General features: G+C 42.2%; 1 protein-coding gene across 1 annotated transcript; it reads right to left on the reverse strand.

The window, feature by feature from the left end:
* Window positions 1-4,458: 4,458 nt before the first annotated feature.
* On the reverse strand, window positions 4,459-15,069 carry LOC103089220 (phosphatidylcholine transfer protein-like). The gene is given in 6 exon segments (XM_082930828.1): window positions 4,459-4,722; window positions 4,955-5,022; window positions 5,901-6,029; window positions 6,032-6,071; window positions 8,563-8,642; window positions 14,976-15,069. Coding segments are annotated over 6 exon segments (624 nt in total). The 5' UTR covers window positions 15,019-15,069.
* Window positions 15,070-18,714: the final 3,645 nt, after the last annotated feature.

Here is an 18,714-nt window from a genome sequence, read left to right on the forward strand (position 1 = left end):
ATATATATATATATATTCTTCCTTGTAGTTGGGGAGGAGTGTAGAGACATAAACTTTGGGGAGGAAGACCTGCTTACATTTTGTGTGCCCTTCCTTTCTCTCTGCCACTTCTGGCTCCTGCAGTAGCTCTGCTCTGACAGGGTGCATGATACAGTCACACTGAAGGGCATGTTGACAATAGTGTGGGCCAGGAGCATCAGAGGCGGTGTCCATGGGTGTTCCCTGCTCCCCCTTATCTCTGGTCAAACTTCAGAGGCTGATGCTCCACCTTGGAAACTAGGTTTGGGTATGGGATACTCAGAGTGCTGCCTCAGAGTGAGGAGGATTTAAAGTGACAAGGCTTAGAGCACCTTGGAGGGCACCCCCATGCCATGTTGGAGGGATGTTAGAGATGGTGAAGAACCATGGGGGAAATGAACTGCTGTTAGGGATGAATATGTCTTACCAGGTCACCGTTCAGCCTAAAATCCTTCAAAGCTTACTGGTTTTCTGGGTATGAAGTTCAAAATCCTTGCCATAGTTCTCAGGGTCTCCCACGGCCTCACTGCCTCCTTCTTTAGCCACATGTGAGATGTCTTCCTTCATTTTCATTGCTCAGACCTACTGGTCTTTGCTAGTTCTTCAGATGTGACTGGTTCTCCTGCCTGAGGAGTTTTGTGGAAATGGTTGCTTCCATGTGGAAGTTTTCTTCTCCAACTTTTATCCAGCCAAATCCAACATGCACTCCCCTGATCCCTCAAATTTGGTTAGTGCCCTCAGGTTTAGATTCTAGCCCCCTCTACTTGCCCTTTCTCACAACTCATCACCTTTCAACAGCTTGTCCACTGTGTCTTCTTCACTGGATAAGCTCCATGAGAGTGAACACCAAGTCTGTCTCACTCATCCCAGGAACTGCCATGCCTGTCCCCTTGCCAGATGGACACTAGACCATTAAAAAATATCTGTGAAGTGAACACACATCTTAAAACTTCTAAAGATAATTCTCTGAGCCAACTGGCTCAGCCAACTGGGTGGTGCTACCAGAAACATGAGAACCAAATGGGCTCTGCCTGCTTTCTTTCTCTTTCAAACCCAGCTGGGAAGCAGGAGGATTGAAGGGCAGGCAGTAGAGGTGGGGATTCTGGGTGAGGAATCTCAGCCAGGGGCCAGGCCAGGACCCTCACTGTGAAATAGGAACATTTTCAAGGACGTGACCCTCTGCTGGAATTCTTCAGTTCCAAGGTTGTCATTAACTTTGAACTGTTATGCAGCGTGAATAACTTGCCTGTGAAAAAAATTTAGCACTAACAGTAATGGTACTTTCATCATGAAAATCCTGAAATCCTGACTAATCACAGCAGAACTCAGTCCAGACAGTGCCTTTCCATAACATGGAAGTATAACCCATAGCCACAACAGCAAAGCCACCCCTTAACAAATAAAGGACCTGGTACTCTCAAGGAAAGACCAATGGGAACCTGAGGAATCTTGAACCCCTAAAATGACTTGGGGAAATAATTTGGATTGAATTAAGTTATTAAACATTAAAGTAATACTTAATGTAATGAATTCAAACCTCTATATTTGGATGGGTTGAGCCTTCTGGGTGTGTGTCATTTGGTCAATCTTCTCCAAATCATTAAAGGCACTCATTTAGTTACCATTTGAGTGCTTAAGATACATTCCCTTAGGGGGCAATAATAAAAGTGAAAGAAGGGTTTCTATTCACAAAGATCTTATTGTCTATTCAGAGAGACAGACATGGGGAAATAAGTGAAACAAAGTGCTAGAATAATGATAATATATTTATACCTTTCAAATTCCAATGATACTTTCAGCCTCTGTGGAGAGGCAGACCTTGAAGAATTCAGCACAACCTCCAAAGTAAGTTATATGTTTTTTGGGCCTCTGGCATTTACTATTGACTCATGGGTTCTCAGTTTCCCAGGTAATCTCATATATCAATGCTGTGTAGGACTATTTTCTCCAAATTAGCAAGCGTGAATGTGAAAGGGTCTTAACTCTACTAATTATAGCAAGCTATGTGACTTTGTAAACTGCCTTAGCTAAAAACTCAGAATTCTTAGTATTCTCAGTGTTCTTAACAGATTATCAAACTGTTTAAAGGTATGGTTTGCATGACATTATTTTATGTTGGTTCTTTGCTCAAAGACTGTTATCCTAGTGCTTGTGTTTCAATGACTCTATACATAAAATGTCAACATGACCTTTATTACATGAGACATTTAGATTTAGTTTACCTAAAATTCCAGCTATATTACTGATAGTTATGCTTTAATGATAAATTTATGAAGTATTCGCTTTTCTGCATAATTCTATAAATGTGATCACAATGACTGGGGCAGGGATTGCCACATGGTTTTGAGGGAACCATGGGATAGTTGGGGATCAACTGGAAAGAAATGTTGTCTTTTTCTGACTTGGCATGAACCTGGGAAGATGCAGGCCTACTTTCTTCTCTTAGCAGCCATCCTGCAATCAAACACAGCCTAATATCAAAGATAACTTGAAGAAGAACAGAGCTGATTCCTAATGTCAATTTAAGCACCTGGACCATTCTCTACCTGAGACTACTCTACACCTGGCCTTGCATGTAAGTGAGCCTGAGGTTCCTTTTTATGTTCACATCCGTGAGTAAGACCTTGAGATTCCACTGTGTAGGGCTGCATCCCATCTCTGCCTCTCACCAAACTTGGCCACCTCAGGTGCTGGTGGGAGCAAAGCAGCCACAGGAGAGCACAGGCATCAACATGTCAGCTGAGGTGACTACTGGTGAACAATTTTCCTCCTTGAATAATTTTTTAGAGTAAGAATAGCCAGGAATGATTAGCAATAATTTGAACATGGAGAACCTAGAACAAACCCATGATGACTGCCAGACTCCATGTAGACAAAGATTCTAACAGGAGAGAACTAAACAAGTAAAAAAAAACATGCATACCTGTTACTGAAGTAAAACTCAGTTATTATCTTTTGAATAAAAAGTAATATTTTATTTGCTTCTGGTAACTGCCAGAGCTATCTTGATGCCTCAGTGTCCAGTAAAATGCTGAGCTAGTGGGGTACAAACAGACTTCCCCAGTGGCATATGGGAAAAAGAAAAACCCAGACATGGATAATGAGAAAAAATGTTATCACACTGTGTGCTTGGTCAGGCCTGCAATGTTTTTCAAAATAGTTTCATATCAAAACAACTCATGATCCTCCACAAATAGGAATGGGGAGAGACAGTGGATTATCAGCTCAAATCATGCAAATCAAGTCAGCAAAGCATAAGGCAAATGGACATGAGTCTTCCAAGTCTGGGTGCACTGAGAGTCAGCTCTGAAGGTAAAGCAACTTCAGCAGGGAATCACCCTCCTGGGTTACAAGAACTCACATGTGGGAAGGAGCCAGCTTGCTGGGATCAGTCAGTCTTGGGTGGTGTTGCCAGTGCTCCACAAAAGACCCCCCTAGAATGGCACAATGAAATGACTTTTTTCTCTACTGAGGACTCCCTTTTTTAAAAATAAACAAGCAAAGGTTTCCCTAATTTGAGCCACATTCAACATTGGAAGAAGGCAGTGGGTCCTGGGGTGGGGAGAGTGGGAAAGGAAGGCAGGAGTCAGGCAAACATGCTTGGGGATAAGGTGATAGAGAGCATGCAGACCTCTGAGGACTGAAAAGAGAAAGGCAGGCTAAGCATCAGTAGTTGTGGCACTTCCGGAGACATCACTCCATGGACACAGAGCTCCCAATTTTCTCTCTTAGGATCTCCTGGGTTAGTTAACACAGGTATTCACCATGTTTTCAAGTAGGTAGGAACTCCTTTCTGCAAAGGAAAGAATACTGTCACTTCTATGTCCTCACAGTGATTACTCCTGATTCTTTGGGATGTGGCAAAGGTAAAGGAAGATGGCTTTGGGAATAATACATATGACAATAGGGTCCCTGACAAGATTTCAACAGAATGTTGCTATAGATAGTGACAAAAGGTAAGATGCAGGGCACAGGTAAGGCTGGATGGTAGGGGCCACTGTTATAAGACCTTGTTGTATATTTTGGCTTTTTCTAGTAAAAATCTAAGATATTTTTAAGACACCATTTTTGGAAAAGAAAAAATTAAAAACAGGAAATGAGATTGGCTTGGGCTGTGGGATTCTTCCAAAGAAATGAGAGAAAGGACTTGCTTTACAGATTTAAAAAATGGTAAGGACTGGGGGCAAGGGGTAGGATATGTCATCCTTTAATCAGTGTTAAACATTGCCCAAGACTTTCCCCAAACATTGTTCTATTTACTCCTTCTCTACAGGGTGAGAATATCCATCTCCATTTTTAAAAGGGAAAAAATTGATAGCTTCCCTAGATTACCCAGTTAGAAGCAGCGCCAGGATTCAATATATGATGTTTGACTCAAAGCCTATGTGCTTTTTCACTCTCCCAGGGAATTGGTGAGCCTTCCAGCCAGTAAGTAGGACCTTACAAAGCAGACAGAATGGTCGCCATGATTCCAGGTCCTAGGCAGTCCCTAGTGATCTGAGTACCACTGCAGTTCTCTCTCCTTACAGAAAAATAAATAAATAACCGTAAAAAACTGCCTTTCCCAGGCTTGGACATGTCTGATTGTCTCCTGAGCCAGTTTGGCCTAACTCCTCCATAAGCAGATACAGGGTCCACAGGCACCATTGTTCCTACAAGGAGCAGGCTATTGTCGGAGGTTCCAGAGAGTGATCCTGGTAGAATCTTGGGGCAAAGAAAGGAGGGGCTGGCATTCCTCCTAAAGATTATATGTCTTTTGTCCCAGCCTCTGTGCTGGGTATTGGCAATCCCAGTCCTAACCATAGTCACTCAACAGAGTTGCTTCATAAAATAGCATCATGAGGCCTAAGACAGTGCATCTCTTCAGGCTGACAGCCCCACAGGTTAAGTCAACATTGGTCAAACACACTTCCCCTCCTGCCTCCTGGGATCTCACCTTGGCAGCCCACTTAAAGAGCCAGTTCAGAACTGGGCAATCCAGGTTATCAAGGTAATACATGAAAACTAGAGAGGGAAAAGAAGGACAATTTAGAAGAAGGAAAAATATTAGAAAGATACAGTACAAACACTGCAAACCTTCCATCTTTATATCCAGGCCCAGAAAGTAAGGAGGGAGGTAACATGGAATTCAAGTGAACTCGCCCCTCTGCCTTGCCTTATGGGAGACTTACATATAAACATTTTGGAAAACAGCCAAAGAACATTCTACTGCTATTTATAAAATGCCTGACAACTATCAGACACTTGGATATATCTCTCATTTAATTATTTTTCTCATTAATCATCTCAGTCCTAAGGAGTTGATGAAATTGAACCCCAGCTTATAAATGATAAAATGGAGACTCAGAAGAGTGGGGTGACATGCCCAAGGTGGCAGATCTAACATCAAAACTACATTCAGATTTTGCCACAGCCTCAAGGCCACACTGATTCCAGTCCAGCAGGTGGCCACATGGACCCCTCCCAGCCTCTCTCCAGAGGCTGGAACTCAAGGCAGGCAGGTCCTGAGTCCCTGGGTTTTTGCTGAGCAGGAGCTGCCTCCTCAGAGATGGTCCCACCAGCCCTCCTGCCCCGCCTTGGCCAGTGTGTGCATGGACAGGACCAGCCTGAAGTGAGTTTCTAAGCCTTCTAGTTCACTTGGATGTTCTGATTTCATCTGAACAATGCAAGAGTCGGTAAAGAATGAATTGATCAGATTTAAACATCCACCTTGTATTGTAGCCAAGCTTCTGTGGTGAATTGAGTCTCCCTTGCTTTTTTGCACCCGTGCCCAGTCCCTGACCTCAGGGAATAAAGCATCCTGCATTTTATGTGCCTTGCAGTCAGCCTGGCCTTCACATGGGTGGTCCTGGCTGGTGCACCAACACGTGCCCCCTTTTTACCTTTGCTCCCCCTCTTGTCATTGCTCTGGATCACCAGCCTCTGTTTGAACTGCCTCACCTGGATCACGCCCAACTTCTCTGAAAACTGCAGCATGGAGGTGCTCTGGGCCAGGATCACATGGATCTTCTACCCTTAAAGTCCAGCTCCTGCCAATGATGCACATAAACGTACCACACCGCCAGTCAAGGCATGACATTGAGGCCAGCATCTCAGATGGGCAGAAGGAAAGCCCACAAGCCAGAAGCAAAGGGAAATGATTCTGTTCCTCCACTTGGCATTTGCTCCCTTGCACTGTTACTTCACTTCCTGCCCTGTCTGCCTACTTGCTCTGCAAAACTGTGGCTCCTCCCACCTGGTGTTCTCATTTGAGAGCATGTGTTACCCAACTGTGAATGGTTCCTTGCTGCTTTAATTATGTGGGGAACCCACTTCTCCTTTCTCCAAGATGGCAATGAGATTTCAGAGGATTGGTAACTTATCAGCTGTGTGATCCTGGGTAAGTTACTCAACTCTTCTGAGACTCAGTCCTTATGCAGGGAAGGGGGTGTCACACTGCCCCAATGGGGCCATTTCTCTCTGTCCTCCCCCTAAGCCCCAGTCACTGACCTCTATGCACAGAGGATGGTCAGGCAAGGTTACTTACACCTGGAGATCATAGGAAGACACATGAATACCTGAATGTTTAGTAGGCAGATGTCCTCATTTGTTCTGGGTCACCAAGAATAACAAAGCCATTTCATCTCAATAAATATTCACAGAATGACCACTATGTCTATGGTACTATTACAGGGAAGATAATTCGATCCTGAGAAATAACAGGAGTCACCACTTACTGAGCCCTTACCATGTACATACATCATGTGTTTAACATGCAGCATCAATATTGATCCTGAGAAAGTCCCTGTGAATCCTCCATTAAGTATCTCCATCTTACAGATGACAAAACTGAAGCTCTGAGAAGTAAAGAAACTTGCCAGAGATCCCATAACCCAGCTGAAGTGATGTAACCTGAATTTGAACTCAGATCAGGCTCCAAAACCTGGTGAGACTTTCATGGCTGTACAGGGCTCAACTTTTTAATGTGTTCATTAAACTTTTCAATGGCAGAATTTTAGATTTCACAATAGAAGGAATTAAAGCCTAAAATAATCCAAAAACGCACTCTAAGTTTAACACAGTTACACTTACTACAATAGCCACAACCACAGCCCCAGGCCAGCTCGGAGTCTCTACAGCACCCACGGTGGGCTGCCCCTCCCCCAGGAACTGCAGATAGTCTATTGGGTATATATGTGACATATGTGTATATACAAAGACTAAGAAACTCATTATGGGATTGTGTGGCATTGGAAAGCCAATGAAATAGACTTCAAGCAGACCCAAGTGTCCACTGAGATCACCCCCCAGGAGTGCCCCTGTTAGGTCAGAGAGTGGTGTTGCCCTGGTCTAGATCACCTACTCTAGTCACAGCTGGACCTGGGCCCAGGCCTCCCTCTGCTGCCCACTAGTGGTGAGAACCTGATGAGAACCTGAGCAGGGCTCTGAACTTCCCTTTGCCTCAGTTTCCTTCCCTGACTGATGGGAATGATGGCTCCTACCCTGCACAGTTGTTGGAAGGAGGAGAGAAAACCACATAAAATCTACCACAATCCTGAATTACCTACCACCTGTATCTAGCAGTCTGTGGGAACTTGGCCAAAAATAATCCCTTATGGAGTCTGTAATCTAGCTGGGCCAGGGTAGACACATACACACAAAACACACAGAAATAATACCCACAAAACACTCCCATGCCCCCTCTCTTTATAAAGAACAATTATTTAGGAACATACAGACTTACAGAATATTAGAGCTAGAAAATATTCCAGTGATCATCCAGTTCAGTGGTTTCCAAGCTTTTCTTTTTTAATTCCACAGATCCTTTGTTAAAAGGATCCTTTATAGAAATTCAGTGTGTAGAACATTCAGCCGCTAAGATTGAAGAGAACAGTGGAGTGGAAATCTCACCTGTCCCCACCTATATTCTACCCCATCTGCCCACCCAGCAAATGTCCACCAACCCCCACCAGGCTGGCCCGAAGGGGGTCTCATAGAGCCTTGGAGTGTCAGCTAAGACTCCTCACATCCATTCAACTGCTTCATATCGTAATCAAGGAAACTGAGGGGAAGAAACATACACACAGTGTCCAGATCCAATATTAGAGGAGTAGGGAAGGTGGAGGGAGCTGGAAATGTGGAGCCTGAGTCCAAGCCCCCAGTCTGCTGCTATCTACCTGAGTGTGAACCTCTGTCACATTGCATCTCTGGGTTCCTACTTCCTCCACTATAGATTGAGAGAGTGTATTGAATACTCTTTATGAAAAGTTGCTTTCAGCTCCCCAATTCTGTGTCCCAACAACTTCAATCCCTAGAAAACTTCTCAGGAAGGTATTATCTGCCTTCCCATGACCACAATTACAGATGCTGCATGTGGCCAGGCCTGGAAATCACACTCTGAGGTCTCTGAAAGCCACACAGGAAGCAACAGCTGTTAGCAGATGCCTCTGCAAGAGTCAAAGATGATATTGTCCACACCTGCTGGACATACCACTATTGGGTGATGGTCACAGGGCACAGAAACACTTTGAAAGCTGAGTAATGGTGCCTCTCTGGAAAGGATACATCTCTGTTGAACTTGGGAGAAGGGATCTCCACTTCCCAGTAGACCACTGCCTCTCTGCTGCATTCTCTTTCATAAAGTTCTAAGGAGAACAAAAGAAGTTACTGCATCTGGAAACCTATTTGGTTTCAATTAACAAGAAGCTTTGATATGATGATCTCATAGAGAATGATAAACCACTGACTTATGAGGCACAGAATTCTAGAAAAAGACAGATTCATTACCATTGAAAACTTGTTGCCCAGGGACAGTGTCTAGCAGACATAAAAACACAGTAAAAATAAAAGAACCCAATAAAAATTGTTCATCATATAGCACAAACAACACTCTCAAGTAAAATGCAGTGAAATAAAATTAGGCATTAAAAAATAAATTTTTAGGTTTAAAAAATCAGAGAAACCACCAGATGTCACTAGAGTACCAATAGTTTTACTGTTGTGTCATGCCCCTCTTTAGACTTCTCTATATATTACTATTGTTGTGTCTTTATGCCCCTCTTTAGACTTCTCACTTCTCTATATATTACAGGTGTCCTGAGACTGAGCCACCCAGCCTAGTGTGTTCAGTTGGGAAAAAAATGTTCCAGAGAAGGCAGTGTCCTTCCTAAACAGCTAGAAAGTGGCTTAACCGTGCTAACCCTAAGTTTCTTGCCTTTCTCCCATGTTACATTATATCACAGCTATAGGGACCAAATCTCCTTAATATCCACCATCCTACTGAATGCAAATAGCATTAGCTCTCAAAGGGCGATAGCAAAGAAATTCTAAGAAGTGCGCAGCCCCTGCCCACCAAGCTGTGTGGGAAGCTTATAACTAACCACTTAGGGAAGGAGCCAAGCTAAGGCTGCTGAAGTAACCAAGAGAGTCCCTTAAGGAAATGCTGACTGTGGAAATGTGTTAATTAATTTAGCTTTTGATAAAAAAATCTATTAGAAGCAGACCACGGGGTAAAGAGCTTGCCAGCCCATTGGTACAAGAGGCTGAAGATGCCCTTGAAAGGAAGGGAAGGAGTGGACATCTGTTGCTTTTTCCTGCTCAGCTTTGACTCTCCCCTTCTTGGACCAGCATCTTATTCTTCTCCAAGGCATCACCCTTCGCCTCCTTCTCTACTATGTGGTTTATGCAGGACTGACTCAGCATTAATTTCAGGGCTGGGAAATTGAGCCAGACATGGCCACAATGATTAGTTTAGGGAAGGCACGTGTAGACACTCTTGGCTTGCCACTCTAGCAAGTTTAGCCCAAAAAGTGGTTTAGTAAAGGCTCTCAGGTAGCTTGCAGAAGATCTAGGAGGAACAGAGTTAGGTTAGAACCTCAGGATGGCTCCAGAGAAGCCAAACTACTGCTGTCTCTGGACCATACTCCATAGTGTGGACTGCTGATGCCAAGTACCATACATCAGAGGCTCTGCCGATGTCTGTAGCACACGACTGAACCCAGCTGCTAGGGAGGTGGACAGAGAATGTCTGGCTTCTCCCTTGAATAGGTGGCATCACAATTCCCTCTAGATAGGAAGGGTATTTGAAAACACTAAATGACCCAAAACCATGATAAACGTCCCCAGGAAGTAAATATATGATCCATGTTGAGGCTACAAAAGCCAACCTTGGGACTCTGGCTACATCCGTAGGAAAGTTCCTATTCCTCTGGGGTTATGTACATGGTTAGAATGTAAGCCTGCATGGCATCTCTGCCATGACACAAGAATCTGCCTGAGAATGAGGTCAACACAGAAGAAAACAGAGTCAAGCTGGAAATGAAGTATTGGATGCAGCTGTCCTGGAAGCCAGACACCCATGGATTTTCAATGTCATGAACCAAAAACACTTTTTCCTTTTCTTACACTGGCATTTGTTAGTGCTTGGTTACTTGCAACAAAGAGTCCCGACCACAGCAAGGGTCTGCCAGAGTTTCTGTGTCCCTGGGCTAGCTGCTGCCTACCTATTCCACTGTGACTGGGATGGCAGAGGCCACTCCCCACTCTATTTTTTTTTTTTTTTTTTTTTTCCCTGTGCCATGCGGCTGCTTCCCACTGGCTATCTACCTTACGTTTGTTAGTATATATATGTCCATGTCTCTCTCTCGCCCTAACACACCTCACCCTTCCCCCTCCCCATATCCTCAAGTCTGTTCTCCAGTAGGTCTCTGTCTTTATTCCTGTTTTACCCCTAGGTTCTTCATAACATTTTTTTTTTCTTAAATTCCATATATATGTGTTAGCATACGGTATTTGTCCTTCTCTTTCTGACTTACTTCACTCTGTATGACAGACTCTAGATCTATCCACCTCATTACAAATAGCTCAATTTCGTTTCTTTTTATGGCTGAGTAATATTCCATTGTATATATGTGCCACATCTTCTTTATCCATTCATCCGACGACGGGCACTTAGGTTGTTTCCATCTCCGGGCTATTGTAAATAGAGCTGCAATGAACATTTTGGTACATGACTCTTTCTGAATTCTGGTTTCCTCAGGGTATATACCTAGTAGTGGGATTGCTGGGTCATATGGTAGTTCTATTTGTAGTTTTTTAAGGAACCTCCATACTGTTCTCCATAGTGGCTGAACCAATTCACATTCCCACCAGCAGTGCAAGAGTGTTCCCTTTTCTCCACACCCTCTCCAGCATTTATTGTTTCTAGATTTTTTGATGATGGCCATTCTGACTGGTGTGAGATGATATCTCATTGTAGTTTTGATTTGCATTTCTCTAATGATTAATGATGTTGAGCATTCTTTCATGTGTTTGTTGGCAGTCTGTATATCTTCTTTGGAGAAATGTCTATTTAGGTCTTCTGCCCATTTTTGGATTGGGTTGTTTATTTTTTTGTTATTGAGCTGCATGAGCTGCCTGTAAATTTTAGAGATTAATCCTTTGTCAGTTGATTCATTTGCAAATATTTTCTCCCATTCTGAGGGCTGTCTTTTGGTCTTGTTTATGGTTTCCTTTGCTGTGCAAAAGCTTTGAAGTTTCATTAGGTCCCATTTGTTTATTTTTGTTTTTATCTCCATTACTCTAGGAGATGGGTCAAGAAGGATCTTGCTGTGATTTATGTCATAGAGTGTTCTGCCTATGTTTTCCTCTAAGAGTTTGATAGTTTCTGGCCTTACATTTAGGTCTTTAATCCATTTTGAGCTTATTTTTGTGTATGGTGTTAGGGAGTGATCTAATCTCATACTTTTACATGTACCTGTCCAGTTTTCCCAGCACCACTTATTGAAGGGGCTGTCCTTTCTCCACTGTATATTCCTGCCACCTTTATCAAAGATAAGGTGACCATATGTGCATGGGTTTATCTCTGGGCTTTCTATCCTATTCCATTGATCTATCTTTCTGTTTTTGTGCCAGTACCATACTGTCTTGATTACTGTAGCTTTGTAGTATAGTCTGAAGTCAGGCAGCCTGATTCCTCCAGCTCCATTTTTTGTTCTCAAGATTGCTTTGGCTATTCGGGGTCTTTTGTGTTTCCATACAAATTGTGAAATTTTTTGTTCTAGTTCTGTGAAAAATGCCAGTGGTAGTTTGATAGGGATTGCATTGAATCTATAGATTGCTTTGGGGAGTAGAGTCATTTTCACAATGTTGATTCTTCCAATCCAAGAACATGGTATATCTCTCCATCTGTTTGTATCATCTTTAATTTCTTTCATCAGTGTCTTATAATTTTCTGCATACAGGTCTTTTGTCTCCTTAGGTAGGTTTATTCCTAGATATTTTATTCTTTTTGTTGCAATGGTAAATGGGAGTGTTTTCTTGATTTCACTTTCAGATTTTTCATCGTTAGTATATAGGAATGCCAGAGATTTCTGTGCATTAATTTTGTATCCTGCTACTTTACCAAATTCATTGATTAGCTCTAGTAGTTTTCTGGTAGCATCTTTAGGATTCTCTATGTATAGTATCATGTCATCTGCAAACAGTGACAGCTTTACTTCTTCTTTTCCGATTTGGATTCCTTTTATTTCCTTTTCTTCTCTGATTGCTGTGGCTAAAACTTCCAAAACTATGTTGAATAAGAGTGGTGAGAGTGGGCAACCTTGTCTTGTTCCTGACCTTAGTGGAAATGCTTTCAGTTTTTCGCCATTGAGGATGATGTTGGCTGTGGGCTTGTCATATACGGCCTTTATTATATTGAGGAAAGTTCCCTCTACACCTACTTTCTGCAGGGTTTTTATCATAAATGGGTGTTGAATTTTGTCAAAAGCTTTCTCTGCATCTATTGAGATGATCATATGGTTTTTCTCCTTCAATTTGTTAATATGGTTAATCACATTGATAGATTTGCGTATATTGAAGAATCCTTGCATTCCTGGAATAAACCCCACTTGATCATGGTGTATGATCCTTTTAATGTGCTGTTGGATTCTGTTTGCTAGTATTTTGTTGAGGATTTTTGCATCTATGTTCATCAGTGATATTGGCCTGTAGTTTTCTTTCTTTGTGACATCCTTGTCTGGTTTTGGTATCAAGGTGATGGTGGCCTCGTAGAATGAGTTTGGGAGTGTTCCTCCCTCTGCTATATTTTGGAAGAGTTTGAGAAGGATAGGTGTTAGCTCTTCTCTAAATGTTTGATAGAATTCGCCTGTGAAGCCATCTGGTCCTGGGCTTTTGTTTGTTGGAAGATTTTTAATCACAGTTTCAATTTCAGTGTTTGTGATTGGTCTGTTCATATTTTCTATTTCTTCCTGATTCAGTCTTGGCAGTTTGTGCATTTCTAAGAATTTGTCCATTTCTTCCAGATTGTCCATTTTATTGGCATAGAGTTGCTTGTAGTAATCCCTCATGATTTTTTGTATTTCTGCAGTGTCAGTTGTTACTTCTCCTTTTTCATTTCTGATTCTATTGATTTGAGTCTTCTCCCTTTTTTTCTTGATGAGTCTGGCTAATGGTTTATCTATTTTGTTTATCTTCTCAAAGAACCAGCTTTTAGTTTTATTGATCTTTGCTATTGTTTCCTTCATTTCTTTTTCATTTATTTCTGATCTGATTTTTATGATTTCTTTCCTTCTGCTAACTCTGGGGTTTTTTTGTTCTTCTTTCTCTAATTGCTTGAGGTGCAAGGTTAGGTTGTTTATTCGAGATGTTTCCTGCTTCTTAAGGTGGGCTTGTATTGCTATAAACTTCCCTCTTAGAACTGCTTTTGCTGCATCCCATAGGTTTTGGGTCGTTGTATCTCCATTGTCATTTGTTTCTAGGTATTTTTTAATTTCCTCTTTGATTTCTTCAGTGATCACTTCGTTATTAAGTAGTGTATTGTTTAGCCTCCATGTGTTTGTATTTTTTACAGCTCTTTTCCTATAATTGATATCTAGTCTCATGGCGTTGTGGTCGGAAAAGATACTTGATACAATTTCAATTTTCTTAAATTTACCAAGGCTTGATTTGTGACCCAAGATATGATCTATCCTGGAGAATGTTCCATGAGCACTTGAGAAAAATGTGTATTCTGTTGTTTTTGGATGGAGTGTCCTATAAATATCAATTAAGTCCATCCTGTTTAATGTATCATTTAAAGCTTGTGTTTCCTTATTTATTTTCATTTTGGATCATCTGTCCATTGGTGAAAGTGGACTCCCCACTCTAAATGGCAGGAAGAACCCCTATCTAATGCCTCTCATAACGCTCCATCACTTCTAGGGAAAATCTAAGAAGTGTAGCTGGGTGGCTAGCCTAGGCCCTTGGGGCTCTGGACCATCCTTCCACTCTAGTTCCAGATTCTGCTACCCCAGCAACTCAACAGCACCAAACTAATCACAGTTCTTTTGGGTTTTTTTGTGGTATGCGGGCCTCTCACTGTTGTGGCCTCTCCCGTTGCGGAGTACAGGCTCCGGATGCGCAGGCTCGGTGGCCATGGCTCACAGGCCCAGCCGCTCCGTGGCATGTGGGATCTTCCCAGACCGGGGCACGAACCCGTGTCCCCTGCATCGGCAGGTGGACTCTCAACCACTGCGCCACCAGGAAAGCCCCTGATCACAGTTTTTTAACATTCCATGTTGTTTCATGCCTTCCACACTTTAGACATATTGTTCCCTGGGTCTGGAATGTCCTTATACCACTCACCCCCTCACCCTCTCACCTCTCCACATGTGTTAAGTCTGTAAAATTTTTATTCAACTTCTAAAACAAAGTTTGGACACCACCTCCTCCAAGAAGACTTCCATGGCCACCCAGCTGCATGAGATGACAATGAACTTACAGTAAGAGCAAAGTAGCCCTCAGAGCAAACTGGCGAGTAAATCTAAGAATATGCAAGGAGCAAGTCACATTTCAGCCCAGAACTCCAGATATTTAAGCCAAAATTTAAAATGAAATGTAACACTGTAGAAATTAAGCCTATTGCTTTCTATTGGCTAGAGTAAATACCAATAGATTCTACTCTATAACTGGTTTTAAAAATTGTAGGTGTCACTCACCTTTAACAAATTCGTCCCACTCTTTTCTATAGTTGAAGTCCATAGAGACATCTGCAAGTAGATCCAGTGGGAAATCATCCAGAACACCAAAGGCCTTATAATGTCCAGTTGGCTGTAAAAACAGAGCAGGCAGTAACAATCTATTGATTCCCAAGTTGAGATTACACAGCATATGAAGAAACAGCTGTTCATGCAGCACCACTATTGAGCACCTCCTCTGTGGTTTTGGTGACACAATGGTGAAAAAACAGATGAGACTACTGCTCTCATGGGTCTTATATTTGGCCTTAGGCTTTGGTGGTGGTGACAGCTCTAAATACTATCCAGGTAATTCAAGTAGGATAAGAGAGGGTTATGTGATAAATGGTGCCTGGGTTTGGAGGGCAGGGGTTCAATACTGTCAAGTGGTTGGGAATGGTCTCTTTGAGGGATAATATGTATCAGAACAGTTTGGCCTAAATATTAGAAGGATCCATCCATGGGAAGATGAGGAAAGCCCATTCCTTGTTGGGAGGGGGTCCTAAGGTTGATGGATGGCTTTACTCACAGAAAAGAAAGTCAGGGAGTCCAGAGAACTGTGTTGGGGGAGAGTGGTAGGGGCTGAGGTCAGAGAGGTAGTAGAGGCCATGCCCAAAGGGCTTTGTAAACCGAGATAAAGATGTAAAAATTTATTCTAACTTCTATGGAAAACCAATGAATGACTTTAAACAGGAGAATGACTTTAAAACGTGATTCTTGCAGCTTTATAGAAAATAGATCATAAGGGAGCAAGGAGATGGGTTAGAAGACCAGTGCAATGGTGCAGATAAGAGATGATGGTGATTGGATGGGGAGGTAACAACAGTGATGGGGAGAAGTTGGTGAATTAGGGACACATTTTAGAAGTAATGTCAAAAGGAATGCTGACAGACTGGCATGGGGTGACAGAAAGCGAAGAATTGAAGATAACTCTTGGAACCTTTCTTGAACAACCAGGTAGACGGGAGATCCATTTGTGGGATGTGTGGTAACCAAGAGTTCTACCTTGGGCAAGTTGAGTCTCAGGTGCTTATTAAACATCCATGTGGAGGTGTCATCTAGGCAGCTAACATTCAGGGTTCAGACTACTGTTTTAGATACACATGGGGCATAATGAAACCCAACACATCGTTTTACCAATTCCAAGACAGAATTTTTCACCAGCTGCTTCTTTTTTCTGTAAACAACTTGTATACAAAAGAATGAAAGGAGGAAGAAACACCAGGTTCAAATCATACTAGTCTCTTTTACTCAGAAAAATATACTTTCTAGATTCCTAAGTACAAGAGGTTTTCCCTGTTTTCATGTTAAGCCATATTCTGTGAGGGTTCTGGGCTTGAGCTGGAAACACTACACACTTCACTCTCCATACAATGGCAGCTAACAATTCCTGACCCTCACCTTGCTTAAAGGCTCTACTGTTAAGACTAAACCAATGGCTCTTAGATTAATTTCAGTGCAAAAGCAAACAAAACCAACAAAAGTGAAGTTTTTAGGTGTGCTCATACTGCCATGTGCTAACAGAATCTTATTGGCTAGACATGGGGAATCTTTCAAGGGTCTCCTGACTCAGGTGGCATAACCCAGGGATAAGCATATCCCAGTTTAGGAATCTCAGATGTATATGAAAGTACCTGGCAGGATATGGAAGGTAAAATTGAAACTGAATTCATAAGGATATTTCAGCTCTAAAAGTATGTGGCTTTATACCAAGGGTTTCCAACCAGCAAATGACAAGCTGGTAGGTGTGACCCCCTTACGTGCTGTGTCATGGATGCCCCATAGGAAGGGCAGGACTCAAGAGAAACAACTCCCTCCATTCCTGTCTCCTCCCCTCAAGCTCACAGATGGGGAGAGAGTGAGGGATTGTACACACCACAGATCTACACCCACACATATTTTAATGCCTTAGGAGAGAGACAATTAGCTTCTGTTCAGGAAGAGTGGGTCCCCATTTTCTACACATACTGAGAAAAAGGGATAATTATGTATAAAGATAATGATCTCCCTAACTTCACATGAGTTACTTTTGGTTATCTGGATGAATTAAGACAGTTTTCTGGACCTGGTTCCCAGCCCTCTGAACAAAGTTTCAGCCCTTAGTGACCTCAGTCCTGTAATATTGCAGAAAAGAAAAACTGTACTCTTTCTCTTCAATTATAGTGTTTACCTGCATTTACATCACTAACTACAAGACAGCCTCAATGAATCACATCTCTCTAATCCTGTAAATGCACTTCGAGTGGGCACTGAATTTTCTTTGCTTCTCATAGAAGAGGTCATTTCCATTTCTCAGGGGACAGGAAGCCTCCCCAGTGTATGATTGTGGAAGCTGTCCAACTCCCACACCCTGTGGCAAGTAACAGGCTCAGATGGTAGGTATGAAAAGTAAGCATTTTTCACTGGGGAGAATCACTCCAAATGGCAGATGCCAAAGAGACAGGTGCCACTGGGCTGTGTGTACCAAGACTGTATGAATAAAGACAGCTGACTAAATCTGATTTAATATTTGAGGTCTCTCCAAAATCAGATGGTAGGTTTAATTCTGAAGGACTACAGAGAGCTAGGTAAGATAACACTGATAGTTAATGCTTATTGAGTGCTTGCTAAATACTAGGCCCTGGGCAGAGTGCTTTACAGGGGTCATCCCACTTAATCTACCCAATGGTAATATGAGATATGGACCATTGGTAAACTCACTTTGAGGAATGAAGGATTTGGACATTCTGGATCTTTAGACATAACACCATACCAATACCTGGGTGAACTGGGGACTGAACTGGGCCACATAGAGGACGGTTCTTGCTTGGCCTTCCAACCTGCCTTTAATATCAAAATCACCACCTAAGGGCAGGAGGAGAGCTCTAGCAGGCTCCCCAGTGGGAGACACAAGCTCACCACTCCCTGACACTATTTTGGGAGGCTATTATACCCTTCATGGAAACTATGCAAATGAATATATTTTTGTAAGAAAGGGAGACTCCATGTGAATACCACTGTTTGAATTTTAGCCTGGGACTTTTAATGTTTTTTTTTTCTTTTCTTTCTTTTTTTTTTTTTTAAACATCTTTATTGGAGTATAATTGCTTTAAAATGGTGTGTTAGTTTCTGCTTTATAACAAAGTAAATCAGTTATACATATACATATATCCCCATATCTCTTCCCTCTAGCGTCTCCCTCCCTCCCAACCTCCCTATCCCACCTCTCTAAGTGGTCACAAAGCACCGATCTCATCTCTCTTTGCTATGCAGCTGCTTCCCACTAGCTATCATTTTACATTTGGTAGTGTATATATGTCCATGCCACTGTTTCACTTTGTGCCAGCTTACCCTTCCCCCTCCCCGTGTCCTCAAGTTCATTCTCTAGTAGGTCTGCGTCTTTATTCCCGTCTTGCCCCTAGGTTCTTCATGACCATTTTTTTTTTTTAGGTTTTTAGATTCCATATATATGTGTTAGCATACAGTATTTGTTTTTCTCTTTCTGACTTACTTCACTATGTATGACAGACTCTAGGACCATCCACCTCATTACAAATAACTCAAATTCACTTCTTTTTATGGCTGAGTAATATTCCATTGTATATATGTGCCATATCTTCTTTATCCATTCTCCAATGATGGACTCTTAGGTTGCTACCATGTCCAAGCTATTGGAAATAGACCTGCAATGAACATTTTGGTACATGACTCTTTTTGAATTACGGTTTTCTCAGGGTATATG

This window comes from Lipotes vexillifer, unplaced genomic scaffold (genome assembly GCF_000442215.2).
Source record: "Lipotes vexillifer unplaced genomic scaffold, Lipotes_vexillifer_v1.1 scaffold745, whole genome shotgun sequence".
Taxonomy (NCBI): domain Eukaryota; kingdom Metazoa; phylum Chordata; class Mammalia; order Artiodactyla; family Lipotidae; genus Lipotes; species Lipotes vexillifer.